The following is a 27762-nucleotide window of genomic DNA, read 5'->3' as shown; positions in this document are numbered from 1 at the left end:
GCCCAGCACAGCTCTCTCTCCTCTCTCCAGCTCAGCAAGAGGCTTCCTCTGGCACCTTCCAACCGTCCACTGTCCCCGGAGCAGAGGAGCGGAGCCCAGCCCAGCCACCTGCGCCATGAGCCAGCGCCTCACCGCTCCCCAAAACGCTGCCCTCTGGGGCCCCCAGGGCTCCCACCTCCCCCGGGCCGGGGCACACCCAGGGGCCCCCCATGGGCAACCGCTGCTCCGGGGGCCCTGGTACCGTCAGGCCAAGGCCTTGGGGGCACCCATGGGCAGTGGCGGCGCCCAGGACACGTCTGTGCCCATGGAGGTGGACACCTCCTCCATCTTGGACATCTCTGTCACCACGGATGTCCAGATGGAGGAGGACACCTCCTCCATCTTGGACATCTCTGTCACCACGGATGTCCAGATGGAGGAGGACACCTCCTCCATCTTGGACATCTCTGTCACCACGGATGTCCAGATGGAGGAGGACACCTCCTCCATCTTGGACATCTCTGTCACCACCGATGTCCAGATGGAGGAGGACACCTGCTCCATCTTGGACATCTCTGTCACCACCGATGTCCAGATGGAGTAGGACACCTCCTCCGTCTTGGACATCTCCATCACCACCGATGTCCAGATGGAGGAGGACACCACCCTGTCCTAGCACATCTCCGTGGGCACAGACGTCCTAATGGAAGATAACACCCTTCCTGTCCTGAACATCAGCGTCGCCACTGATGTGCCCATGGAGTCGGACACCACCCCAGACAATACCATCTCTCTGGGCACTGGTGTCCCCAGGGGTGAGGGCAGCGTCGTGGGACGGAACATCCCCCAACACCGGGATGTCAGGAGGCAGCGCAGGGCTCTGGAAGGCGGAGCAGCTGGGCAGGAGCGCAGATGGGAGCTGGGGCGGGATCTGATTCTTTGAGGGGTGGGAGATGGATAGCGGGTGGGAACCCAGGGTGCCTGTTTGTTTGGGAGGGGTGGGTGGCGGGTGGGTGTTGAGGAGGGAGTTCTTGAAATGTTTTTAGAAACTGTTCTGATCTTATTATGTCAGTAAAATTTGTTGTTTCTCCAGAGCCTTTCTGTGTCTGCATGGGGTGGGCAGGGAGTGCAGGGGCACCAGGACACAGCTCCCCATGGGGCGAAAAGCATCGCCCGGCCCCACATGGCATCCCCCAAGCCCCGAAGGGCACGGAGCCGCCCCCAGGGCTCAGCCAGCAGCAGCCGGGCAGGCAATCCTGGGGGGGACGGGGACACCCCTGGCCCCTGCCCCAGGCCCAGCAGCCCTTTGGCAGGGGAGCCAGGACAGACGCGGCCCTGCAGGACTCACGGACACGGCCCCACGCCCAAAGCACCGCTGACCCCCTCCACCCTGGCCATCCATCCTCCCTCCCCGGGCTCTGGCAGGGGGCTCTGGCTGCTCCCCACCACCCCACCGCGGCCCCACGGCAGCCCCTCAGGCAGCTCCTCCAGGCTGCCCCACGGCAGGAGGGCACAGGCCTCAGGGAACGACGGGGGCACCACAGCAGAGGCCTCCCCCCAGCCCAGGCAGATGACAGCGCAGATCTGCCCTCGCCCGCTTCTGGCCCTGCTCTCCATGCCACTGTTCCCACCAACGTCCAAGTGCCCTTTTCCCCGCAATCCCTTTGCAATTCCATCCCTACAAGAACACCACCAGCGGAGTCACCGCCCACCACATCTCCTCCACCGTCTCGCAGGAGATCCTCTACGCTTGCTCTTTGCCAACGGGCCCAGCTTCTTCTCAGCTGAGCTCTCCCGCGTCCCCTGCTCTGCACCAGCACCCCTGCGGCCCGCGCCCGCTTTTCCTCTCCTCTCCACCCACTCCACTCCCTCTGCTCCCGAGTGTTCTTTCTTTCCAGCACGGCTGATGCTGCTGGAGTCCCTCCAGGCCCCGGCAGGCACGGCGGCACTTGCTTTCCCACGCTGTCTGCCCAGCGCAGCCACTCGCATTCCTCCTGCCCAGGACAGGGTGAGCCAAAGGGGGTGAAGCCCCTGCACCCCAACTACACAGTTCAAGCCAGTGCACAACATCCCCAAAGAATGAACAATGCCTGGAAAAACACCGCCGAAAAGAAAACATGTTCTCAGAAGGACGTTCTCTTTAACTTTCAAAGAACGCAATTACTTAGACAAAGCTTTACTTGAGCTTAAACAAAAATATTCCACTTTCTGTAATAGTAACCACTTCTCGTGTCACCAGGAGTGGGCACACCTGCCAGGGGGGCACCAAAAACCCATCACCAGAGCCACACCAGCCCAGGGACCCGCTGTCCTTGCGGAGGGACCGGCAGCAGCACCAGCATCCCAGCAGCGTGTGTGGAGCATAGCACGTGGGCACTCTCAGAAGCGGCCACAGTCCAACTGCAAAAGCAGAGTACGGGGGCCCTTCTGCCAGGGCGTCACGTTCAGCTCTGTCCTTCAGGGGTATCACAGCAGTATTTTTGCATCTCATCTTGAGTAGGGTCACAGACAGGACCACAAATCCACTCAGCTTTAATCTCACGTGCATGTATTGCATTGCTATTCCCCTCTTACATCCTGAACCACATTAAAAAGGAGTCATTTGGATAAAATAAACAAACAAAAGAAGGGGGATGTTCACAACTTTAAATATATTTATTAGACGTGCACCACAGCAATGGGACAAGGTCCATGCAGCACTGCTGTTCCGAAATGCACCAGAAGCCTCCCCATTAGAGCGCCACCGCGTAACGGACTGTGACCTGCGCACCCAGCCCCACCACTTTTATTTCTCACAAATACGGCTGGTCTTTTGAAATCTCCCACTTCTTCAGTGCTGGTCCGGGTGTCACCGGTTTCTTCTCAGCTATTGTCACTGCAGAGCCTGAACTGGGATTGAAGAAGGATGAGAAAGGCTTCAATAACATTAGGAAATCCATACTCACATTTACTCAGGAGGACAGGTTTCATGATAGAATCACAGAATAGTTTAGGTTGGAAAAGACCCTCAAGATCATGAAATCCAACCATTAACCTCACACTGCTAACTCCACCAATAAGCCATATCCCTAAGCACCACATCTCCATGTCTTTTAAATCCCTCTGGGGATGGTGACTCCACCACTTCTCTGGGCAGCCTGATCCAATGTTTGACAACCTTTTCTATGAAGAATTTTTTCCTGATATCCACTCTAAATCTCTCCTGGCACAACTTGAGGCCATTTCCTCTCATCCTATCACTTTATGTGGGGGAAGAGACTGACACCTTTTCTCAATACAATCTCCTTTCAGGAAGCTAGAGTGACAAAGTCTCCCTTCAGCCTCCTTTTCTTCAGGCTAAACAAGCCCAGTTCCCCCAGCTGCTCCTTACAGGACATGTTCTCCACACCCTACCCCACCTTCGCTGCTCTCAGTTGGATGCACTCCAGCTAGAGGAATTTCTTAAGCCTCCTTCCAGCTTACCCAAGAAGCAAGGCTTCAGGAATTAGTTCAGCCACCTTCTACCGCCCTGTGAAATCTGCTTGCTGGAAGCATTCTACATCAGTAGCGTAAACCAAAGCAAATTTGCTGATTGAGGAGAAGCTCGACATGAGCTGGCAATGTGCACTTGCAGCCAAAAGCCAACTGTATCCTGAGCTACATCAAAAGAAGCGTGGCTGCTCCATCCCTGGAGGTGTTCAAGGCCAGGTTGGATGGGCCTTGGGCAGCCTGATCCAGTGGGATGTCCCTGCCCATAGTGGAAGGGTTGGAACTGGATGATCTTTAAGGTCTCTTCCAACCCAAACCATTCTATGACTCTATGTTTAAACCTACTCACCCACCAACCTGTGTCCCCACAGCCAGTGTCTTCTGCCCTGCCACCACCACGATGGGCGGCAGAGCCTCCCGCCGTCCATCTCGGCTGCAGTAATAGTTCCCGGCCAGCTTGTGACTGGGGCCCACCGGGAGCCGAGGCGGCGGCTGGCTTCTAAACCGAGAACGGTTCCACAACGTCAGCAGCGGGCGAGTCTCAGCGCTCACGCCAAGCCCCGCCACCCCATCGGTACCTCTGGAGATCTACTGGGCTTTCTGGGCTGCCAGCACACAGTGCCGGCTCATGGCCAGCTTCTCATCCCCCAGCACTTGCAGGACCCCAGATTGGATTATAATAAGGGTTGCCCCGACCCATCTGCAGGGCCTGCACTTGGCCTTTGAGAGCTTCATGAGGTTCACACAAACCCACTCCTCGACCTTCTCCAGGGCCATCTGGATGACATCCCGCCCCTCAGGTGGGGGAACCACAACACCCAGCTTGGGGGCACCCACAAAATTGCTGAGGGTCCACTTGATCCCGCTGTCTATGTCACTGATGAAAATAGCAATATATACCAGTCCACTACAGATCCCTGAGGGACACCACTTGTCATCGATCTCCAACTTTACATTTAGCCATTGACTGCCACCCTCTGGATGTGAAAGTCTAAACAATTCCTGATCCACTGTACAGTAGAACCCTCAATCCATCACTCTCCGGTACAAAGAGGATGTTGAGCAGACTGTGTCAAAGGCTTCGCAGAAATCCAGATAGCTCTTCCCTTCTCCACTGATGTGGTCACTCTGTCATAGAAGGTCACTAAGTTGGTCAGGCAGGGTGAAGCCATGCTGGCTGTATCAAATCACCTCCCTTTCCTCCACCCGCCTTAGCACAGCTCCTAGGAGGATCTACCCAGGCACAGTGGTGAGGCTGACAGGTCGGTGGTTCCCAGGGTCCTTTTTACCCTTCTAAAAATGGGTGTGATGCTTCCTTTTTCCCAGTCACTGGGGACATCACCTGACTGCCGTAACTTTTGACGTATCAAAGAGATGTTTCATAAATCACCTGCTGAGTTAAGATCTCTGTAACTGCTAATCGTGGTAACCATCATCACTGTCAAGCTGTTAAAGATCCTCACAATAACTTATGCACAACTGTTTGTATCTAATGATGAACCACTGCCTTCACACTTGACAGTCCCTTGAAATCAGGTCAATAAAGGCGTTTTCTTTATTGTTGTAATTTCCAGCAAGCAGATGTTTGTAAACCTGTGGCTTGGTAGCCGGTCAATAACCCAATGTCATTACCACAGCAGTTTCTGGGTCATGATCCCGCAGGAAGTCTCAGCAGTTGAAAGAGGGACAAGCATTCTAAGACATCATTCAGAAAGGGGTCTAGAAGACCCACAGAAATGATCTGGCCAGAAATGACACTGGTCAGCTGAGTTTGGTATAAACCCAAGCTGCTGAGAAATAAACAACCCACGTTGCAAAATAAAGCCCTGTCCTTCCCGCGGTTGCCTGCTCCTGCCAGCTCTCTTGTGCCATAAGGAATCAGTCCTCTGAGAAACAATCCTACAAGTACAGACAAGTTAAAAACTGGATCAAATCCAGCAGAACCTGGACTTACACAGAGTCTTAGATATGCTTCCCAATTAATAACGGTCACTGTATCACTGATAACCATAGGAGTGCTGGTAGAAGGGACCTCAGGAGGCTCTGGTACCACCTTCTGCTTGAGCCAGGTCTACTTGCTGCTGTATCTACTGACCTACGTAGAGTACACATCTAGCGACTGCCTTCCTGTCCCGGGCACTGGCAGAGTGATAGAACGATGGAATCACAAAATGGTTTGGATTGGAAGGGACCTTAAAGCCCATGCAGTTCCAACCCCTGTGCCACAGGCAGGAACACCTCCCACAGGATCAAAGTGCTCAAAGCCCCATCCAACCTGGCCGTGAGCATCTCCGGGGAGGGGGCAGCCACAGCTTCCCTGGGCAATGAGTTGGAAATAGGATCACAATTCCCTGTGGTGCTGCCTTCACTCTAAAGCCCGTTTCTTCCCCTGCTGATGAATACTTACAGCTCTAGATCCAAATGCCGAGTGATGATATTATTCTCTTGCTGTGGAATACAACACTGTGTAAATCCTTCAGGGTCTGAACTCATCCAGATTACAAAGTGTCAGAAGTTGAAAGTGTTCAGACAGAGTGGGTTGGGGGTTTTAGTTTGGTGTTTTGTTTTTTTTTTTTTTTTTTTTAGAGTTCAGCTATGGAAAAATATTTAATTTGTCAAAGTCACAGTGACTTTTAGGCCATGTCCCTTTAGAAATGCTGACCTAACAATAGTACTAATCAGAAAGGATGGCATTTATAGTATCTTAATGGCATTCACCCAAAATAGATTCTAGTTATATCAGCAAGTTGACAAGCTCGCAGGGTACAGATAACTCTTGTAATTAATTTCTAAAAGTCACAGGAACTGTAAAGTTGGTGTGGGTGTAGTTTACTTTTTGTTGAAATAATGAAGTGCCAGAATCACATTTACCCTGGTATCGTTATCGACTTACTTGCAGGTAAATTAAGGCAGAATCTGGCCTCCAAAGAGGATAAAACTGTTAATTTTCCTCTCTTATGCTAATGATGCTGGGAAAGCATGGGCTCTAATTAGAACATGAATAGGGAACACACTGTGACCTGCTGGCTCTTAAGGTCTATGAGTGTGACTTTCAGAGGTACGTTCTTGCTAAATCACTTCCCTTAACTAGGTCACACCACCCACTCTGCCAGCACCGTGTACCCATTAGAGAAGCACAGCAAAGTAATTCCTAGCATTATAGTTGCCCAACGTTTCCATGATAAAAGCATGTCCATGGTTTCTTATAGGCTTAACAGGCTTTAATGCTCAGAGGTGAAATTTTCAGTGATGGGAATCTGTTTCAGACCAAGGGTTTAAATTCAAAATGTAATTATTGTTTTTTACAGTCTCACAGAATGGGTAATTACCCTCATACCTTTACAGTCCCAGTGTTTGGCTCAGTTTGTAGGAGACACCTGCTTTGGGACGAAACTTAATTCTGTAAACCTGGAGCTAAATCCACCACATTGAATATCCCCAAAAATTAAGATTAGGGACACGCTAAGGATTTAGGATGAGAGGAAATGGCCTCAAACTGCACCAGGGGAGGTTTAGGTTGGGTATTAGGAAAAATTTCTTTACTGAAAGAGTGGTGAAGCATTAGAAGAGGCTGGCCAGGGTAGTGGTGGGGTCACTGTTCAAAAACTGCATTTCATCTCTGAAAAGCTGTATTTTGTCCCTGAGTGTGGCAGCAGCTTTATTCATCACGATGGAATTCCTGTGTATAGGAATATGGTTCAAAATTTACAAGAAGAGGGAGTAAAGGTTGCTCAACTTTTCACAGTTGCCTTCTGATAGAATGTTTGGCAGTAATGATAGCCCAGTTCTTTCAAGGCTTTTCCCCTTCAGGGAGCAGATGCAGTGGTGCTCACTGAAGAATTAACTGGCCAACCTCCCTTTTTAGCCTCCTGACAGGGATTATGCAGCCGGCTTCACATTCAAATACTTTGTATTCTGACTCTGCACTAAACACAGAATAATTAATTAATATTAATTATTGCTATTTTCCTTTACTGATTTTCTCTGCCCTATCCCTTTTATTTTAAGTCTTGGATCCTCTCCAGAATTGAGATGCTTAATCCCTACGGAAGTCAGCATGTTCAGCAGCCTTGAGGATCTCGGCCTTTTTCTAGGCAAACTGTTTTCCAAATCTCTCTCCCTTTCTGAGGTCCAGAGGCGACTGGTTCCTGCTCAGGCCAAACCCAAACGTTTCTGAAGCCTTGTGATGTGTCCTGTCTGTGAATTCCACTGCCAGAGCTCTGCCCTGAGACTCTGGGGATGACTTAAGTCAGGAACACAGGTGACTTTGAACAGCAGCAAGCTTATTTAAACCAGGGAAGGATGTCAGGACCCAGGTCGGGTGAAAATCAACACTCCTAATGGTATTTCTCTTCTGCCTCGTAGCCAGTTTAGTGAGACGTTAAGGGTCTCCTGTTGCTCAAAGTGCCTCTTTGAATATAGCCACAGCCTTCCCTCATCTCCAGGACCTTTTGAAGATCAGAGAATCATGGAATGGTTTGAGTTGGAAGGGACCTCCAAGCCCACTCAGATCCACCCCTGCCATGGGCAGAGACACCTCCCACTGGATCAGGGGCTCTAAGCCCCATCCAACCTGGCCTGGAACCCCTCTAGGGTTGGGGCAGCCACCACTGCTCTGGGCAACCTGGGACACGGCCTCCCCACCCTCATCGTGAAGAATTTCTTCCTGTTGTCTATCTCAATCCTCCCCTCTCCAATTTAAAGCCATTCCTTCCCATGCAGTCACCCCAGACCCTTGTAAAAAGCCCCTCCCCACCTTTCCTGGAGTCCCTTTGCATGTGGAAGCTGCCCTAAGGTCTCACCGCACCCTTCTCTTCTCCAGGCTGAACAACCCCAACCCTCTCAGCCTGCCCTCACGGCATAGGGGCTCCAGCCCTCGGATCATCTCCGGGGCCTCCTCTGGACCCGCTCCAGCAGCTCCACGCCCTTCGTATTTTGGGGCTACAATGGCGCATCCCTGCTCGGTACCACCCGCAATGGCTCCTTCCCTGGTGCGGGATGGGAGCTCTGAAGAGCCTTTGCACTTGACTCTCCCACCGCCTGAACCCGGTGCCTCCGGATGGAGACAGCTACAGGAACATCCCACCCATCTCCCGCCCGCGCAACTGCGCATCCGCAGCGCTCCCGGCCCCGCACACCCCGTTCCTCTCGTCCCCCGCACAAGTGCGCATGCGCAGCAGCACCCAGCCCGCCCCCCCCCCCCGCCGATCACGCCACGCCCCCTAACGCAGCGGCGAAGCGGGGACCCCGCCCCCGCCTAGCCCCGCCAGCCACCTAGTCGCTCGAGCCCTGTGCGCATGCGCAGAGCCGCCCCCATCTAGCCTCCGCTGACCTCGCCTGGCCCCGCCTCCCTCGGCCCCACTGAGTCCTCCACGCATGCGTATGCTCCCCCTCCCTACCTGGCCCCTCCGGTCCCCAATCTCCTCCCCACCCCCCCCCGCATATGCGCCACAGCGTCACCATACAACCTGGCCCTGCCCCCGAACCTGCGCATGCGCAGTAGTGCCTCACCCCATTTGGCCCCCCCGCAGCCCCGCCCATCTCACGCCTCATATGGCTCCCCGCCGCGCACGCGCGCTGCCGCAACGGGTGCCGCTGGACTGGCGCACGCGCCGCGCTGGGCCGCCGTCCGGCCGTGGTGCATTGTGGGCCGGGCTGAGGAAGTAAAATGGCGGACCTGGCGAACGAAGGTAGGCGGGCGCCGGGGTGAGCGGTGGGGGCCGGGCCTTGGCCCCCACCGGTTCCGCCATCTGCCCCACCATCCGCCCCACAGCGGCGCCTCCGGCTGCGAGGCCGCCGCGGGAGCGTGGGGTCTGCGTGCGGCAGGCGCTCCCGAGCGGGCGGGCGGACAAAGGGAGCACCCGGCCCCGCTGTGCCCCGCGAGGTCCTGGGGGGCAGGGACCGGGGACCGGGTACTGCGGTTCCCGTGGAGCCGCTCCAGGCCCTTCGGGGCCCGGCGGCGCTTTGGAGCCATTGCCCGCGGCTTTGGGGCCGTTACGAGATTCTTCCTTAGTTCCTCTCCTGTATCCCCTGCTCTGGCTAACGGGGTAACAGCCCTCGGGTAGAACTCGGCGAGGTGTGGTAATGCGTCTGGGATTTTTTAAGCTGAAAGCCTCTGAAGTGGAGAAGCGGGGATCTCTGTTTCCTCTGAAGAGGGCTAGGAAAGCCAGGGCCGTGCTGCTGCGGGCTTGGGTTCTGCCCCAGGGTGCTGCTTCTGTGACAGTGGATCAGTTTGTCAGTGGAAACTGGACAGTTTGTCTCTGGGAAGGATTAACTCCTCTTAAAGTCTCTGCAGATCAGTTTGTCCTAGCTCTCCCTGCTGTTCCTCCTCACTCTTCCCAGCTAAGGAAAGAGAGGGGAAGATCATAGGGTCGCTGGCCCTTCTGTGTCAGAAGGGACCTCAAAGCCCATCTAGTTCCATCCCCTGCCGTGGGCAGGAACACCTCCCGCTGGATCAGGGGGCTCAAGGCCCCATCCAGCCTGGCCTTGAACACTGGAAGGAGGCAAATGAAAGCATTTGAGGCCCCTTCTTTCAGGATTGTTTCTTATACTTGAACTCTGCTTGTGGCAATCACAGTTCTGATATTAACATTCAATAACAGGAAGCAGATATCTCTTGTAGGCGTAGCTTTCGCAGATGAAGTCCAAAAGTAAGCAAATAATGTAATGATATGGGAGTTATTTGACAAATACTGGAGTGCAGCATGTCCTGCATTGTTGGCTTCTGAACTCAAGCGGAATTGTCAGTGCCCGAAGAAGCAGGAGAAGTGATCGAGAGTGGCAGTAAGTAGTCAAGGGTGCAGTCACTGTTTGTGAGAAGCTTAATGACAGCGTTTACGTGATAAATTTTGGTAGCTCATTGTGTTCTTTTAGAATTAGAAGTTTGGGAATGGCTGTCTAAAGTGTGAGCCTCTTTATCTCCCTATTCTAGTGGGAAGCATTAAGTTGCGTGGTGAATTCCAGGTGACCAATGTTTATTACATCCTCTTATGCTGATTTCTCACATGTCTACCCTCACCTCTGTCTGCAGAGCTGTCTAAACTGTGTAGCAGGGGCAGAGTGTGGTGACATCCTTACTTTTCATCTGATCTTCCTTTTTCTCTATTTTTTTTTCTCTTCACTCTATTCAGACTCTTCCCTGATTCTAGTGACCTCCTTCACCTGCTGATCTCTTTAGTTTGTGCTTTCATCTCCTTCTGGAGTTGTCATCTTCATCCTTTGCTATTCTGTTTTTTTCTTGCAATAAGAATGTGATACAGTCTTTCCTGAGATTAAGTAAGATCAGCTTATTCTGGACAGTTGTCTCTTCTGCTCTTAATATCCTTGGCTGCGCTGTCTGGTGTTCTCTTTCCTCTGGTTCCGTTTTTGAAGTGACTAGTCCTTCTATACCAGTGCAGGTACACGGAGTCGGCATCCTTCTGTTGGAAGTTAATGGATTTCCTGATCTTTCTACTTGGTTTGTTGATGTGCTCAGGTGCCTTTGGTTTTTTTTCTCATTGTTAAACACCTCAACCCATGTTATTTTTCCAGTATGGGAAGTGAATATTTTATTTCCTTGTGCCCAGATATTCTCCTTCAAATATATGAAGTGACTGTCTTGGTACTGATAATTCTTTGATCTTCTGCTTCGTATTGATCTTCTCTTGTTTGAAGTATTTAATAGCAAAATGTTAATGTGCACAAACCAAGTGTGGTTAAAGTTCTTAATATTCCTTAATCTCAATTGATATGTAAGACACTGCTGTCTCATTCATACCTTCACCGTGAGGTGTGAGGCTAATTGTTCTTTGGCACACGGTAGTCACAAATACCTAGGAAGACGTTTCAGTCCTTCTTGCAGGTTGTTTTTGCTTGGCATGTTTGAACAATAGCTTTTCTTGTCTGTTCATGCAAGTGAAACTCAGGCTCTTGCCTGTTTGATTACCAGAACCAACCCTCTGGCCTTGAAAGCACTGTTTGGTTCTGCCTGTGTCCTTTCATCTTACTGTCACAAAGCTTTCTCAACCTGTCACTTTTACCACAGCACACCTTTGTTTCAATTAACTCACTGTTTTTTCGTTTTCCAGCAGTACATTCATATCGTTACTTTCTGGATTCTGATGTCTCTCTTGGTCTGTTATCTGTCTTAAATCACCACTGAGATGTTGGTGCTGCCTCCAAGTAACCATTCTGCCAACATCTTTTAAACCTTCAGACTGTTTTAATGGGTGATCTTTCTGTAATGCATTTCTTCAAAGCTACAAGCGTTCCCTCCAGTATTCTCATAACTACTTTATATTCTTAGTTCTAATTGTTCATTGATTGTTTTCCATGCACTTGTCTCTCCTTTTTCCTTAGTGAGTTGCAGTCCTGCCTCTGTAGTGGTTTGGTGGCAAGCTGGGTCTTGGCAGGAGGAGGTTTTTGGATTGAGTGCATCCTCTGCTGCAAAGAAGGGTGGTGAAGGGTCAGGTGGTCCAAGGGCTGCGTTCCAAAAGTGCTTGTATTGTTGAGTTTCCTAGGAACGCATCCTGGTCTTGGCGTTGCCCCTCATCATGAGAGGAGATGAGCTGGGAAGTGTGGAGCTAATGAAGAAGAGGAAAGAGGAACTTCTACCCAGCTGTGTGAAGTTTGACTCTGTCACAAGGATCTAGTGATTGTAGTAAAGGCTCTGGGGATGTGGTTGTGAAACATTAGGTCATTGCCAGCCAGGAGTCTGGGACGGAAGGCACAATTGCTATTGCTCTTGTGTAGAGCAGTTGCTACATGGTGTTAGCCACTCTCTCTGTGGTCTCCCGAGTGATGTTCTTTGTTTGTGTTCTAGCTGGACCACATCTTAAAACTGACATATTCCGCACATGTGGCAGTTGAGTGCCCTGGAAAACTGGACAACTGCTGGGCAGGCATAAACTGGAATGCTCTTCCCATTACCTTGCTTTTAGTACACAGCTGTTCACTTGTTTGTGTACTGCTTGATACAGAAGCAGTTCTGTAGCTGGCAGGATCTCCTTGTGTCAAGAATTAATTACTTCGTCACCTCTCAGTCACTGAAAAGGTACCAGTTCTTCTCAGGGCTAAAACTTGATGGCTTCCTTCACATTTCCTTTTAGGAAGTGCGTGTACTGCCTCTGTTGGCAAACTCTGTCTTTTAGACGCATTTCTTTTGCTTTATGCAATTGCTAAGGTCACCGTTTTGTGATTGAATGAGTTGTCTGTAACTGCCTTAGACAGAAAATGAGAGATTTGGAGCAGTTCCTTTTGCAGTGAAGGTACCACTTCTTTGCCACACTTGAGTGATGCTGATGTAGCTCCTGTGCTGTTTCTTGGGTTTGATTTTTTTTTTTTTTTTTTTCTCCCTGACTGTGTAATTCTGCTTGCCTGATGGAAGCTTTCAGAGAGAGGAAGCTCTTGTTTCTTTGAGAGGAAAAGCTGGCATGCACGGCTGTTCCTGATGTTTGTAGACCCTGTAAACAAGATCTTTTTCGCTTGAGGATTTATGGTAGATAACCTAGTGGACGCAAATTTTGGCTGAGTGATTTAGATTGGGTTTGGGTTTTTTTTTTTAGATGTTTTAATAATTCACCCCCAAATGCCATAAAGTTGTTTCATTTACAAGGCAGAACTGTCTAAGCAGTTGAGTAATTTTTGTTAACACTTTTTTGGAGTTCTTTATAAATATTCTCTCTACATTGCAAAGTAGTTGGGCTGCATCAGGGTTTTCTTCTTCCTGTCATGTGTAAATAAGCTGCTTCTGCAGTTTCTGACTTGTAACGTTTGCCTGATGTGAAGTATCTGAGCTGAAATAAAGTTACCTAATGCAGAGGGTGATGTGTTTCTATTAATGCCACAAGGGCTTGTGAAAGGAGAAAGCATGCTCTCTGCAAACAGAAAAGGTTTGTGCTTTAAATATGGTGCATGGAATTTTTATTTCATCTTAAATATATAAAAGGCATTCACCTTCCTCTACCAGTGGTGGCAGTTCTGTCCAGGAGCAGCCCCCTTACTCAGGCTATAGGAGACAGGAAAAGAAAAGGGCTTGAAGGTGAATCAGAACATCAGGTTTGGCTTCATGGAAATCCACTTATCAAAATTTGGAAAATGAAGCATAAATGTCCTTTTTTTCCTCACGCCAGTCATGCCCACCATGACATCACTTGGGGAGTCTGGCCGTAAAGGATCTAGTCATGTATCCTGTACTTCCTGACATGAAATATGGCTGGACTTTGCTTGTGGGGTCTTATTTGGAGACTGGCTGTTGGTATGACAGCTGACTTTCAGTCAGCTTTCAGTCTACTCGTAGCTCTTGAAAGAGTCTTATTTTGTTATCAACACCTTTAGAATTTTATGATGCTGTGATTGCCCATATCTCTGTTAATGTTTTTTAGCGATTATTCTGCTCTTTAGATAGTATTGAGGTGAAAAAACCCCACAATTTTTGTGGCCTGAGCTGTTCAAATAAACATAATAAAACTTAACTTTGAACTTAATTTTTTCTTGACCTTCGGATAAGCCTTTCACAGGCAATAAATTACCACTCTGAATATTTTTGGTGACTTAACAACCTAGTAGCCATTCTCCTTTTTAATGATCTGTTGTTCACAGGAATGATCAACTTTCTCTTAGGTCATGTATTATGATGAGTTAAAGTCAGAGTACTTGTTGTCGACTTGTGTGCTTTTAGTGCTGAAGGTTAAATCTTCAGATCTAAGCAAGGGCTCACTTGCCTGGAAGTTTTTCACTGTTTTTTTTCTATGTCAGGCACTGTTGCACTTCTATATGAAATTAGGAATAAATTTCAAGAGAAAATATTTGAAGCAGTGTAGCTTGTCACTTAGAAATAAATTCACCTCATAATATCCTAGCTACAGCAGGTCTGTTGAGGGCTTTGGAGTTGCTTTCCAGACATGGAACATGGATTCCTTCTGAAATCTAAAGATTACTTTGAGGGACCAAGGTAATTGGTGATCTGGGTTGGGTGGCCTGCGAGGAGAGGCTGAAGCATCTGGACTACTTCAGCCTGGAGAAGGGAAGGCTTTGCAGAGGCATGTTTGGTTCTTTCCAGGGTCTCGGAGGAGGTTGTTGCAAAGACAGAGCTAGGCAGCTAGTGGTGTGTGTTGGAAGGACAGAAGACAAAAGATGAGAGGTGGAATGAGACGTTCAGTCTGGGTAGAGGGAAATGGATTTTGCCGTGTGGTTTTTTCTTCCACCATAAGGGCAGTCAAGCAGTAGCAGAGATGACCCTGGGAGGCTGCTCAGTTGGCATCCTCAGAAGGCAAGACCAGGCTGGGTAGCCTGATTAACCTGCTCTGCCTTCATAGCTGACCTTACTTGGAGCAGGATGTTGGACTAGAGACCTTCTGTGGTCTCTTCCACCCAGAATTATTCCACACTCTTATGGTGAAACACAATGGTCTCCGTGGCAAAGAAGAAGAATGTTTCTTGGCCTTGGTTCCTGCCTTGCCATGGGAATACTCTGAGCCTGGTAACTATACAGAGAAATGTACCTCTGCGGGATACCAGGGTGGAGGTTTTTTTCTCCCGTTCTGTTCAGTTTTACCTTTTCACATAATGTGGCCCTCAAATGTGGATTCCAAAGTGATGTGGTTTTTGCATCAACACCCTCAAAATGCCTGTTGGATTTTTCAGTAATGGGTCATTTCATGCTGCAGTGGAGGTTTAAAACTTTGTACTGCAAAGATAACTGTAGTGGCTGCTAGAGATGCCGCTCACTGCTCTGGCTGCATTGCTCTGAAGAGGTAAAACAAGGCCGTGTTGCAGGAAACGGGGTTGGCACCTCAGAGTTTGGTGCAGCTACAAAAGGTCATGTATCTGAGTGGAAAATCTCACATTAAATAGCCTGTGTGATGTGAAGGTGATGCCCCTGCATGAGCTGGTGAGGTACTATTTTCTATTCTGTGTTTTGATTTCCGAGGCTGAGTGGGTTTAATGGTACAGATGTTTTCCAGACAGCACATAGGGCAGATATTTCACTGTCAGGTCATTAACTATGAATATGTTAATTCCTTTAACCTGTGAAAGACAGCTCTTGAAGTTGTTGAAATTATTTATGCAGGTTGAAATGTCTAAAACTTAGGAATAAACTGCTGGAAGGAGTTGTGTGGGTTCAGTCATTTTTCGGGCTGGTTCGGTAGCCTAACACCGTTCAGAAGAAACCAAGCAGTTTGTAGGAGTTCCAGATCTTCAAATGGGGCACTCGCTCTCTCTGTGACAGCGATTACTGAAGGTCTGGCTGCTTTCCTTCTTGTATGACTAGGCTCTCTCTGAATGCCTGAATTGAGAGCGACTAGATTAGAAAATTGACATTATTTCTGCATTCCAGCTCCTGTTTTACCTTGTTTCTGTCTACTTGTCTGGAGAAAAAACAGCCTGTTCCACAGTTTTTAAGAAGTGCTGTGTCTGTTTATCTCTTGGGTGAAGAGATATGAGAAGATCTCGTATTCTTTTGTGCATATTGTACCTGAAGTCTGCAGGTTGTTTTCTTATTCCTTCCTTTATCCTGCTTTGTTTTCCATGTGACTTGATGACAATTCTGTGGGCCTGACAGATCCATGTTACTGTAGGCCATTCTCCAGCCCACTTGGTGGAATGGAAGTGTGCTCACTAAACGAGAACGTGACCGTCTACTTCTGGTGTTGGCTGGTACAAACAACAGGGTAGCTCTCACCTTGGAGCAGCGCTTAATAAGCTGCCATGCTCAGCATAGGGGTAAAAACCCAACAACTACTTAACATGGGCATTTCTGTTCTACTGAAATAGAATCTGATGTGGTGGTCCTTCAGTTGATGGGAGAACATGGCTTGTGAAAGAGCTTTTGTAGGAGAGCTGTGTATCTAGTACATCAATGCATAACATGGAGTCAGAACTGAAAGCTGAAGCCAGACATTTAAAAGGGAAGTTGGGGGCTGGATTTTTTTTACTAAGTGAGGTAGTGGTTGATCGAGGGCAAGATTGTCTTCGTAATTGATGCCTTTGATGAAAATGTTTCCCCAAAACAATAAAGCTCAGAAAAATAAGCAGTGTTTACAAAGGTCTCAGATTAGATAATCCTGTGGTCCCTTCTTGCCTTGGGCTAATTAAGGGGATCATTTCCACCCTTGTAGTCTTGTTGCAGACTTTCAAAAGGACATGGTGAACAACTGTTCCCTGGTAAAGAACGCGCCTGACTGGGTGCTGGTTGGTAGCTGTGAGTTCCTGCTGTCTTGGCGTCATTCCTGCTTAATGCCGTCATAGTTGGTCTCACAGCCAGCAAAAGCAGTAGCGAGATTCCTAGATCTTGATCACTGGAGGACTCTTCCACCCGTGTATAGAAACTTTCCCATGTTGCACAAGAGTGTTGTCTTTTCCAACTTGATTAACAGGACTGGGCATGGTTTGCTTTACTGGCTTATTTTCCCCACCTCATTTGCTGTAGCTGGACACAATCTCAAATATTTGCTTTTTTCACTCTGTTTTCCTCTTTGGTTCTTCCATCCAATACTTTTTTTCTTGGTGAGCTTTCAGCTGTTCCTGGCATTCCTGTTTTTGGAGTGCTCAATTTTCCATCAGCAGGCTCCATCTCCTATTTTGTCCTGTTCGTTTGTGTCAGCTTCTCTGGCTCCCCATTGCAGTCTCTTACCAGCCATCCTGGGCTTCCTTTGCGCTTTGCATTGCTGTTGGACCTGCTTTTTGTATTGTTTGCTTTCTTCTCTCTCAGTACTTCAGCCTTTATTAAGCACTGAATAAACAAGTTGTTCTCTTCTGTTTGATCCTCTTTGGTGACTGTGGAACTTGGTACAGGACCCTTGTATACGTTGTGCGTTACACAATCAAATCCCACTTTTGTGTGGATCTCCAGATGGGAATAGCACTCGTACGGCATCTTATTGAGTGGTTTGGCGTTCTTGGATAGTAGTTTGGTAGGATGCGTGCTCCTTGTTGCTGTAATTACAGCATTAATGAAACCACAAGTCTACCAAACATATAAAGGGAATGAACATCACTTAAGTAAAGGGTTAACAGCTTGGCCCTCAGGGGAGAGGAGCCTCCACAGCAGGTTGTGGTAAGGTGGAGGGAATCCACGGGGATCCCTGGCTCATTTCCACCAGCTCTGGTTTTGGGGACAGGTACAGCAGTTAAGGGTTTGTAGATGACCTTCCTTCTTTAGTAGATTATTTTTTGTTTGACACACACTGTCTGCCTTGCTGTCATTAATCAGCATTTTTAAGATTGAGCAGTATTTGATGAGTAGAAGAACATAGAAAATTAAGGGAAAAATAGAGCAGGCAAAATGCTGCAGTAAGGAGCTTTACTTCACGATTAATTTTACCTTTTGTGGAACAAGTTATGCCAGTCTTGCCAAATCAGTCTTGTGCTGGTTTTGCTGAGTTATCCCTGAGAGTTAGACCCACAGGAGAATGGAAGGAGGCCTTTCCACCCTCACAAAGAGTTCTTGGAATAACTTTCATAACTCTTACGTGTTTGTCAATTAAAGTTACAGTTCAGCTGAGCTGATGTAACAGCTACCAGTTCCCAAATGGGCAGTCTCAGCCCCTTTTCTGTGTGCCAACCCAGGTGCTTCACCAAGGCCATAACTGATTACAGAGGGTTTTGTGATGCTGTTGTGTTTGTTTTTTTTTTTCCTAGATGCAAGCTAATTCTTAATGACTTTGTAGGTTTTTTTGGGTTTTTTTTGTGCTTGAAGTAGAAAGCAGATATGCTCTTAAATTATGCAGGAAAGACCGAGCCCTCTGCAAGAATATGCATGGGATATTTGTTTTAAATTGTAGACCTGCAAATGTTGAAGATTTAGGCCCTTTCTGAAGTTTTTGGTGATAATGAAATACAAGGATAACCAAGTGTCAGTTAGGTGACCTAAGGAAGGGATGTGTGGATGCGTGTAGCAAAGCTCCCTTTGCAGGAGGGGAAAGGAAAGGCCTTTGCCTGTAGAACTGACGTGTGTGAAAAGTGAACTGCTGCAACCAAGGGCCTTTTCCTCCTCATGTAGTTGAGTACGGTAACAGGAGTGATGTGAATTGGAGAGATCTGGAGGGAAAAGGCAAACAGCTTTCAGATAGCAGTTGTGTTGTTGATCTTAAAACTCCCTTTTCCTTTTGAAGATCCAGGTCCTTATAATTATGTTACCAGGTACCAGTGGGAATTGTTTGTGTAACTGAGGTTTAACTCGTTTAAGGATTCAATGTTGGTTAAAGCATCACAGAACATAACATTTTCATGTTACTTAATAATAAATGTGGTTGAAAAAAAACAAATTATTTTTCTTTTCACAGAAAAACCTGCCATTGCTCCGCCTGTCTTTGTATTTCAGAAGGATAAAGCACAGAAGGTAAGGAGATGTTGGCTTGTTCTTTTGTTTGTGTTGTTCCATAGCCCTGACTCACTCCATGGTGAGCAGCCTTTGTGTTGGTTTGAAGATGGATAATAGACATTAAAATTATTAATGGGCATCAGGTGTAGAGGTACTGGAGGGCTAAAAGTGGGAAGAGGTATGACAGTGTCATGAAATGGGCAGCCCTTCAGACAGAAGATGGACCAAATCCAAGAGACAGAGCACCTTCAAAGCTGTATCATGAAAGGAGTGGATGGCAAAGGAGCGCTGACAGTGGCAGTTGCATGAGAAAACTACAACATTTCTTTTTCTGATAATAAGAGCTAAGGCAAAGCAAAGGAGACTGGTCTGAATATTTCTTTTCACCTCACTGTATTTATATGTATCTCATATCTTTGGTTAGTAAGCTGTGAAATGTCTTGTTCTCGTGGGAAATGGTGATGCTGTTCCTCCACCCGTCCCTCTGCTGCTGCCGTGGGTTCCTGTCCCTCATATTGAGGCTGTGGTAGCGGTGAGGTAGGGTGGAGCTGTGGATCTGCTGGAAGCTGTTCCCTGGATGAGCTTGCATTAAACCAACTCATCCTGTGGCTGCGGAAGAAGTAGAGTTCAGGAGAAAAATAGGACTTGAAAGAAAGAGCAGGACATTCCCTTTAGCAGAAATTTCTATTCATTTGAAGTAGAGTTAATAGAAACCTGTGGCTGCATGGACTGAGTGCAGTGTAGTTTGCATTTCTTTTCACCTCAAAAGTGCCACATGTTATGGATGAGTAGTTTGGTGTAGTTTTTATTCCCCCCACAAACAGGAAGCCTTCCAGTTTCCATATTGTAAAAATATTTTTTGTAAATGGAATAAGTAAAAATCCCCATATCTTGTGGTACTTAATTCTGCCTGGATAACCATAAAAGCTGTTACATTTTGGGGGGACAGGGATCGAGGTTGCTCTTGTTTCATATGAAGCTAGTGGAAGCCAAGGGAAGTGTAGTCTTGTAGTGTGATTTATATTTTGTTACATCGTTGGATTGTTGCATTATCTGGGTGATCAGAAAATCTTTTCAAGTGTTTGAATGGAAACACTGAACTGTATTGCAGTTGGTAGCTTTTCTTTGGTTTGGAACAACCAAACAATCAGTTGGACTCGAGCTTTCTCGTGGGTTTACTGGGTACATTCCTCAGCGGGAGCTTGAAATGGTTTGTCAACTTGGAGAGAATTTAAATCTTCTGTTCTTTTAATATTAGTTGATCAATTTAAATCTGTCTTGGAGTAAATACTTTCTAGACATTCCTTCCAATTAAATTTTTACAGTTTGTGTGCTTTGGAGCAAAGGGAGTGCTAATGTTCGCGCTATCAGTTTGGATCACGTTTCCATCCAGGAATCGGCTCCCAATCGCCTGGTGTTAGACTGTTACTGAAGTCCCTTCTAACTTGCCTCATGGTGACTCTTCTCCTCAGATGTCCTTTAACCTGGCAGTGCTCCGAGCTGGTCTGGAAGCAGTGATCATAGCAATGTGCAACCCAGGCAGAGCACTGTGGAGAGCAAATCTTTTGAGAAGCGGCTGAGGGACCTGGGGCTGTTTAGTGTGGAGAAGAGGAGGCTGAGGGGAGACCTTATTGCTGTCTACAACTCCCTGAAAGGAGGCTGTAGTGAGGCAGGTATTGGTCTCTTCTGCCAAAAAACAAGTGATAGGAGGAGAGGAAATGGCCTCAGGTTGCACCATGGAAGGTATAGCTTGGATATTTGGAAAAATTTCTTTGATGAAATGGTGATGAAGCACTGGCAGACGCTGCCCAGGGCAGTGGTGGAGTCCCCATCCCTGGAGAGGTTAAAAATGCTTGTAAATGTGGCACTTCAGGATATAGTTTCCCTATGGCTGATGGTTGAACTTGATGATCTTAGAGGCCTTTTCTATCCTTGATGATTCTGTGGTTCCTTGTGGTCCTGTGTCCATTCTTTGGCCTGGTCCTCAGTGCTAAGCTGGCAGGTTTTGTGCTCAGCAGTTCCTTCATGTTGTACCTGCTGCTCCTGCACAGGGTGTGTAGCTCCAGGGGCCTGCACACAGTGCAACCCTTCAGTGCTGGGCTGTGAGACGGGTCTCTTGTGCTCTGTATCTAGTAGTTGTAAAAAATCTTAAGGCTTAATGTCTTTTGAGGCTGGCAGAGAGAGTCCAGGGCTGCAGGAAAAGGGATCTGTGATGTAGTCCTAGCAGCTTCCTCTGAAGATACAGAATGGCTTGATCCTCAGCAATTCTGTGGCTGCGGTGGTGCTGAGCAGGCAGCTGTGTGCAGAGCAGCCTCTGCCAAGGTGGAGCCAGAAAGCCCACTGGGGGAGACTGTGTGTGTTGAGGCCAGTGGGTGAGCCAAGCATCTTGAAGGCACAGGGGCTGGAAATGAATTAGGAATTGATCAGTGCTGTTGGTGCTGGAGACCATACTGGAGACATGCTGGAGAGCTGGGCATAGAATCACCAGGTTGGAAAGGACCCACTGGATCATCAAGTCCAACCGTTCCTAACACTCCCTTAAACCTTGTCCCTAAGCACTTTATCCATCTGTTCCTTAAACACCTCCAGGGAAGGCAACTCGACCCCCTCCCTGGGCAGCCTGTTCCAGTACCCGATGACTCTTTCCATGATGAATTTTTTTCTGATATCCAGCCTGAACCTCCCCTGATAGAGCTTGAGGCCATTCCCCCTTGTCCTGTCCTCTGTCACCTGGGAGAAGAGCCCAGCTCCCTCCTCTCCACAACCTCCTTTCAGGTAATTGTAGAGAGCAATGAGGTCTCCCCTCAGCCTCCTCTTCTCCAGGCTAAACACCCCCAGCATGGTTGGGATGGGCATGGGTCCGGCCTGGCTGGGGAACAAGGCTTGTTCCTTGGAGCAGGTCAGAAGGAATCCACCAGTGGCATTTGGTTGCCAGTTCCCCAAGTGTAATACCTTTAGTAACAAACATAAGTGCTGATGTTAAACTGTCCCATGTGGAGATGTACAATTTTCTTAAAAGAGGTGTGGGAGGGTGCGGGGTGATTAGTGATCATTTCAGTAGCTTATCACTGTGTGTCTGAGGCTGGAGAGAAGGGCCAAGAGAAGCATCAGTGCGGTGCTTCTTGCTCTTTGTTATACAAAGGGCCAAAGCCTGCTTCATGCTGGTGCCATCACTGGTTTTGTAGTGCTGATACAGCAGCAATAGAGTCAGGATACGGTGCTGCCAGCCAACAGCTGTGCATGTCCACCGGCTGTATCACAAGTGAGCGTTCAGGGCAGCTGAGTCCCTTTAATCAACTGAATCCAGAAAGGTGACTTGGGTTGCACACTGGTTGAGACGTTTCCCTGTGTGTTCGGAAAGATTCCTGGCTATGTGTTTCAGTTAACCGTTAACCCTAGGTCTCTCTCTGCTCTCGTTTTCCTGCAGGTCTCTGGGTAGGGGCATTGCCTTCCACCAAAAATCACCCTGATTAATGCTAACAAGGGATATCTGTTAGTGGAAGTGTTTTTCCTAGAGCAACATTTTGGAGAAAATGCAAAAGTAACTTCAGAATAGTTGATGAACAACACATTTCTCTGTGTAAATTGTAATTTGATTTAGCAAAATGTCTGTCTGGTCACGCTGCCTTTCTTCTGGAGCAAAGGACTCACGGAGGCTTTTCAGCACCAGCACAGCAATCCTTCAGTGAGCTGAGAGTGAGGAGAAGGCATTGCACTGTGTGTTCCTTTAATTGTCCATTGTGATGGAAATGTTTGCCTCATGCTCTTCCACATCAAACAGGACATCTTGAGCAGAATGATTTTGTTCTGATGTCTACAGGCCCTCTCGGTATCAGGACTGGGCTGTTCACTGGTCTTGACTGACTTGTCTGAAACTCGCGCTATCTACTGTTGAGTTAAAGGATATTGTTTTTCTAGCGATATCTCCTCAAGTTTGTGTTTGTATGGTGTCAAATGTCTCTTTCTGCATCAAAAGTTGGAAAATAGTCAGCATGTTGTAGGACCAAATGCACGCTAGCCTGGGAGTGGATTTTTTTTTTTAACTGGCTGTTCTACACAGGTCAGTAAAACATCAGAACCGCATTTTGCCATGTCTGTTTAGAGAGGACAAAATGTGAGTGGTGTTAAGAATGATGGGTCTTAATTTTGCTTTCAGTAAAGAGGTTCTGGTTGTTTTCTTTCATGGTCAGGACAGGATTAGTCTGGTCTGATTTTTTTTTTTGTTATAGATTGATGGCGGATGTAACTTTGGCTGTTTCCCCCTTGGAGTGAGTCTCCATTTTCATTTTTGTATCACAAATCTTTTAGAACTATTTTTATGGTGTGTGGCATAGGGATGTGTTTGCAAGTCTCTGAATGATGGCATCCAAATATCTTCCTTGTTGCTACACTGGTGTTCATTTTTCTGGCAAGCAGATCCTCCAGTGCTGACAGCGGTTGGAAAATTGCATCAGCTTAGGAAGACTCAGAGCTGCTGAGATCTGAAAGCAACAAAGTCCTAACCTTGCTCTCTTATGAACAGACTGTTGCTGTGACTCCACTGTCTGTCCCAGTTCTTGTATGTGAACTGAAGTGCTTCTCATAGCACTTTCTGAATTAAAAATCTCAACTGATAGATACAACTTCTATGATTAATGGTTGTCACTTCTTAGAATTACGTTTCTGCTTTGAAACATAAGTCTCTACTCTGCTCTTGTGAGACCTTGCACGAAGCCCTGCATTCAGCTCTGAAGCCCTCAGCACAGGAAGGACGTGGAGCTATTGGACCAGGTCCAGAGAGGCCACAAAGACTGTCTTAGGGCTAGAGAACCTCCCATACCAGAACAGGCTGAGAGAGGTGGGATTGTTCAGCCCAGAGAAGAGAAGGCTCCAGAGAGACCTTAGAGCAGCTTCTAGTACTGAAAAGCAGCTCCAGGAAAGCTGGGAGGGGCTCTTGATCAGGGAGTGCAGGGATAGGATGAGGGGGGAACAGTTTTAAGCTGAAAGAGGGGAGGTTGAGATGAGATCCTGGGGAGAAACGTTTTCCTGTGAGAGTGGGGAGGTCCTGGCCCAGGTTGTCCAGAGCAGTGGTGGCTGCCCCATCCCTGGAGGTGTTCAAGGCCGGGTTGGATGGGGCTTGGAGCCCCTGATCCAGTGGGAGGTGTCCCTGCCCATAGCAGGGTGTGGGACTGGATGGGCTTTAGTGCCCTTCCAGCCCAAACCATTTTATGATTCTTTGAAACGAATTTTAACTTTTGCCATAAGACCATTTCTTGGCAGCTTCCGCCCATAGGTTACTTGAAGGCATTTAATGAAGTTAAGTTGAAGATACATTTCTGAAGTAAGAATTAGGAAGACTTTCTTGCATTTACACGCTTTAAAATAGGTGTAATAGCTCAAACCAATGTAACCAGTGGTGTTGTAAGGAACAATTTGTCCAAAAATGCTTTTGAAGTTGTGCCCTTTGTTATGTTAATGTGAGCTCTGGTCGTCTCCAGTCCTTAATTCTTGCAATATCCAGATCATCATGACTTTGTCTACTGCCCTCTGCCGGCCTGGGGATGATGGCAGAGTTTGGGAAAGAACACTTTAGAGCTTGTTATTTAGTTGCTTTGGGTCAGTATACAGCTTTCTATAGGTGAGTGGCTTGTGGTGAATTTCTAGGGGTGGCTCTGAAGGGAGATAAGTTATGTGATATTTGGGTTGTATCACACATGCGAGTGGTGCTGCAAAATGATACAAAGGGTGTAAGGGGTAACTTGCCCCTGGTTCAGAAAGGTACGGAGGTAATTCTGCCTGGGCAAGGACTTGGGACCTTAAGTTGTTAGATCTGTCATCATGGTCTTAGCTGAGGAGCTTTAAAAGTAGATTTTGAGTTGTACAAGTGATTTAAGTGAGGAGAAAGATGGCATTCCAGTGCAGTCTGGAGAGCGAGATCCTGCATTTAGAAATGAGAAGGTTGTATGGGACAACACAAAGTAGGGATTGGTTGAAGTCATGGTTTGATGTAGTGGGGTTTGGGAATGCCTGGGTTTGGTGGTTTGAGGAGATGGATGTTTAGAAAATGTTTGTGCTTTGGGTGTGACTTGTACGTTTAGGATGGTGGCAGAGAAGGGCCTGGGAAGTAACTTGTATAGGGAGGGGGAACAATATCTCCTTTTCTAGACTTTTGGCATCGTTAGCACAGCTGCCACGAGGTTTTGTTAGGGAGCTGAACTGGTGAGTCAGTAGTATACACAAGGAGTCGAAATCAATGCTTACAAGTTCATGGTTGTGAATATATTGCCATACTGCTGCACTTGGAAGGTTAATCATAAATGTGTTTGGAGATGACAGCCGTGCAAGGCAAACCTTAGGGGAATGTAGAGAGTCGGGAGCTGCATTGAGTATCCACAGGAGCTATAAGCAGGTCAAGGCTGGGAAGGCACACTGAGAGCAGCCTTTGGGCCATTGGATATGGGTGCTAGTTTGGGGAAAGTGAGAAAAGGAGGCATAAAAGGCACAACTTAGAGCTGGGAGGAAAAACTGACCTGAAAGTGTTTGTGCCAGTCTTTATAAAAAAGGAATATAATTTCCTTGTCTATATTTAGTACATTTAGCATCATGTTAATCTTAACTTTTATGTATTTCTTCATCTCTCTCCTTATTTCCTGCAATGCAGAGGAAGCCAAATCTCCCAGTAGACTCTGAGGTGTTTAGTCTAGCTGTTATTTGTGTTTTAATAAAACAGCCATTGTTTGATCTGGCTGAGCAAGGTGAGTTTGTGTAGGTGGCTTCCTACCATTATTAATCTCTGAGTTGATCTTTGCCTTGGTGTTTGAGACAGGAACGGATTTCTGCCAAGCTCTCGCGGAGCTGTGCTTATAAGGAATGTTCCCGCTGGAGTAGGGGAGGCTCGAGGAGAGACAGGGACAGGAGTCAGCACAAAGTGTTACAGCAAAAGGGGAAAGAATGAACTGTTCACCAGCTGCAGAGAACTTCAACAAGTACTGAGATCAGAATTTATGAAGTTAAGAGATTAGGGAACACTTTCAGTAGTGAGCATGACTGAAGACTGAAATGAATGTTAAGAGCTTGCAATTTCCCTTGATGCTTTTTTGAGAATACTGTCCCAGCTCGTGTCTGTAATGGTTTTGATCAGACAAATCCTTGAGGGCCCTTGTTGGTTTTGACTTCAAGAACTTACACCACGTATTGCTCACAACGTTCTGAAACCAGCAGGAGTTTTTGATCCACTTAATGAAGTGATTTTTTGAAAAGAAATATAATTATATATATTGGACTCGGCTTGAAATTGGCATCAAATTTTTCTGCATAAAAGTGTGATTGGCAATAATTGTTATTTTGGGGTTTCTTTTCTGAGGCTTGAAGAGCACATTCCAGGTTTTTTTTAGGGTAGAAATCTGATTTGTGCCAGGAGGTTCCCTTGCTCATTTCACTTTTTAAATACGTGCCATGTACTGTAAGTATTACCAAAATGTGAATTTTTGTTTCACCTACTTTGAAATGTTCTGACCCATATTGGTATGAATTCCTTCAAAATAATTTATTGTTGTTTCCACTTTTAAGGTCACAGCACAAGTGTGCAGGGAATGAACCCCGCTTCTTGCTCTGTTAGCAGTTTCGTGTCCTGCAGCTGCAGTCGGGGTGAATTGCTGAGGAGGATCCTTGTTTCCACTTGGCATTTCTCTGAGTGCTTGCAGAACACAAGCGTGCGAGCTGCTGCTGTCCACGTGGCCCTGACAGGCCTCCAGCGGGGTGTGCTTCGTGTCTGCTTTGGGTTTGTGTTGGTGTTTTTGAACCTGTTACAGCCTTGGTGGATTTGGTGCCTTCCAGCACTGTGAGAGTGTCTGTGCTGCCATCCTGCCACTCATGATTTCAGTTATATTCCTGCTCCTTTCCCATACAAATTCTGCAGATTATGGCTGAAGAATAATAAATTTAGTTATTTTCATGTGGAAACACTTGGTAACCTCTTCCTATGCATTATTTTGCTTCTTACGGACACTAAATCTTCTTTGTCATCTTCAGCCCCAGAGTCTATCTACAGTTCCCTGATGGTTCTCTGTTGCCTCCAGGTCCCTGGTGATGATTAGCTCTCCTGAGCTTCATTCTATTGATAAGAATGGTCTACTCCTCCCCATTCCTAGGTCCCTAGGTCGCTTCTGGTTACTGCTTTTGACTGTTTCCCCACCATGGTTTGAGGGTCCCATCCCGGATTCTTCCTAGGCTGTGTGGATAAGGGCTCTGTCGCCTGCGCAGCAGCTGGATGGGGCTGTTCAGTCCTACCCCAGCCAGCCCTTCTGTAGCGGCCTGGCTCTCCAAAATGCTGGAAAAGCAGCAAGTCTTTCAGCTGGAAGCCAAGTAGTGTTGGTGATGCTGTCAGCTCTCTCCTGATCTCCAAGCCGAAAGCTTGTAGGCTCTGGGCACTATTGACAGGTGACAGATTTCAATGTTGAAACTGTTCTGCCTTTTCCCGGAAAACAAGAAACCCGACAGGATCAGCAAGAGCCCAGTTTCCTCCCTTGCTGAGGGAGCGCTGCTGTGAAGGTGTGCCCTGCTGTCTCCGCTCCCTGCAGATGAGCCATCTGCAGCCAGAGACAGTGGGGCAGGATTGAAGAGGTACAGGGCAGAGGTCTGTGTTGTGAGGTGCTTGGGAAGGATTTAGGGTGGTGGAGAGGGAAGACCAGAGGACACAGGTATCGTGAATCATGACAGAAACCACATCTTCGATGCTGCCTCTTCCGTCATTGCTGTTGTGGTGGTTAGTGGGATGCAGGGAGCTTGTGACTTAGTATTTTGTGCTTTTTTGTGGCTGTCTCCCCTGGAAGGGGAAGAAAAGATTTGAGTGACATTTGGAATGCTGTTAGCTTTAAAAATGAGGTTTAGAATAAAAAAGGCACCAAGAGCAATGGGTATGAAGGGCTGAGTAGAGGGCTGAGCTGGTTTACTCTGGTCTTCATGTATGAATTCTATGTGCATCCTCAAAGTGCTGTGGCCTGTTCCAGACAGCCTTTTCATGCTGCTCTTCTCAA

The 27762-nt window shown here is 47.6% G+C and overlaps 2 protein-coding genes across 6 annotated transcripts in view; one reads left to right on the top strand and one right to left on the bottom strand.

The window, feature by feature from the left end:
* Positions 1–2615: 2615 nt before the first annotated feature.
* LOC104064664 (NADH dehydrogenase [ubiquinone] 1 alpha subcomplex subunit 7) lies at positions 2616–5985 on the bottom strand. The gene is made up of 3 exons (XM_054050349.1): positions 5855–5985; positions 3797–3946; positions 2616–2868 (listed from the first exon to the last, which is right to left on the bottom strand). Exons 1-3 carry the CDS (start codon positions 5938–5940, stop codon positions 2772–2774), a joined length of 333 nt encoding a protein of 110 aa, XP_053906324.1. The 5' UTR covers positions 5941–5985; the 3' UTR covers positions 2616–2771.
* A 3053-nt stretch (positions 5986–9038) lies between these two features.
* RANBP3 (RAN binding protein 3) overlaps positions 9039–27762 on the top strand; it is a 50941-nt gene continuing 32217 nt past the window's right edge. For 2 of the 5 annotated variants that reach the window (XM_054050122.1, XM_054050123.1), the window contains exons 1-2: positions 9040–9137; positions 18711–18766. In XM_054050122.1, coding sequence (XP_053906097.1) covers positions 9116–9137; positions 18711–18766 — 78 coding nt within the window. In that variant the 5' untranslated portion in view covers positions 9040–9115. Of the gene's footprint in view, positions 9138–18710; positions 18767–27762 lie in introns of all 5 variants that reach the window. The other 3 variants (XM_054050121.1, XM_054050124.1, XM_054050120.1) reach the window with 3 other exon arrangements.

The sequence above is a fragment of the Cuculus canorus genome, chromosome 27 (assembly GCF_017976375.1).
Source record: "Cuculus canorus isolate bCucCan1 chromosome 27, bCucCan1.pri, whole genome shotgun sequence".
NCBI classification, from domain to species: Eukaryota; Metazoa; Chordata; class Aves; order Cuculiformes; family Cuculidae; genus Cuculus; species Cuculus canorus.
Note: the sequence above shows the minus strand (reverse complement) of the source record. Positions and strands in the feature narration are given on the sequence as shown.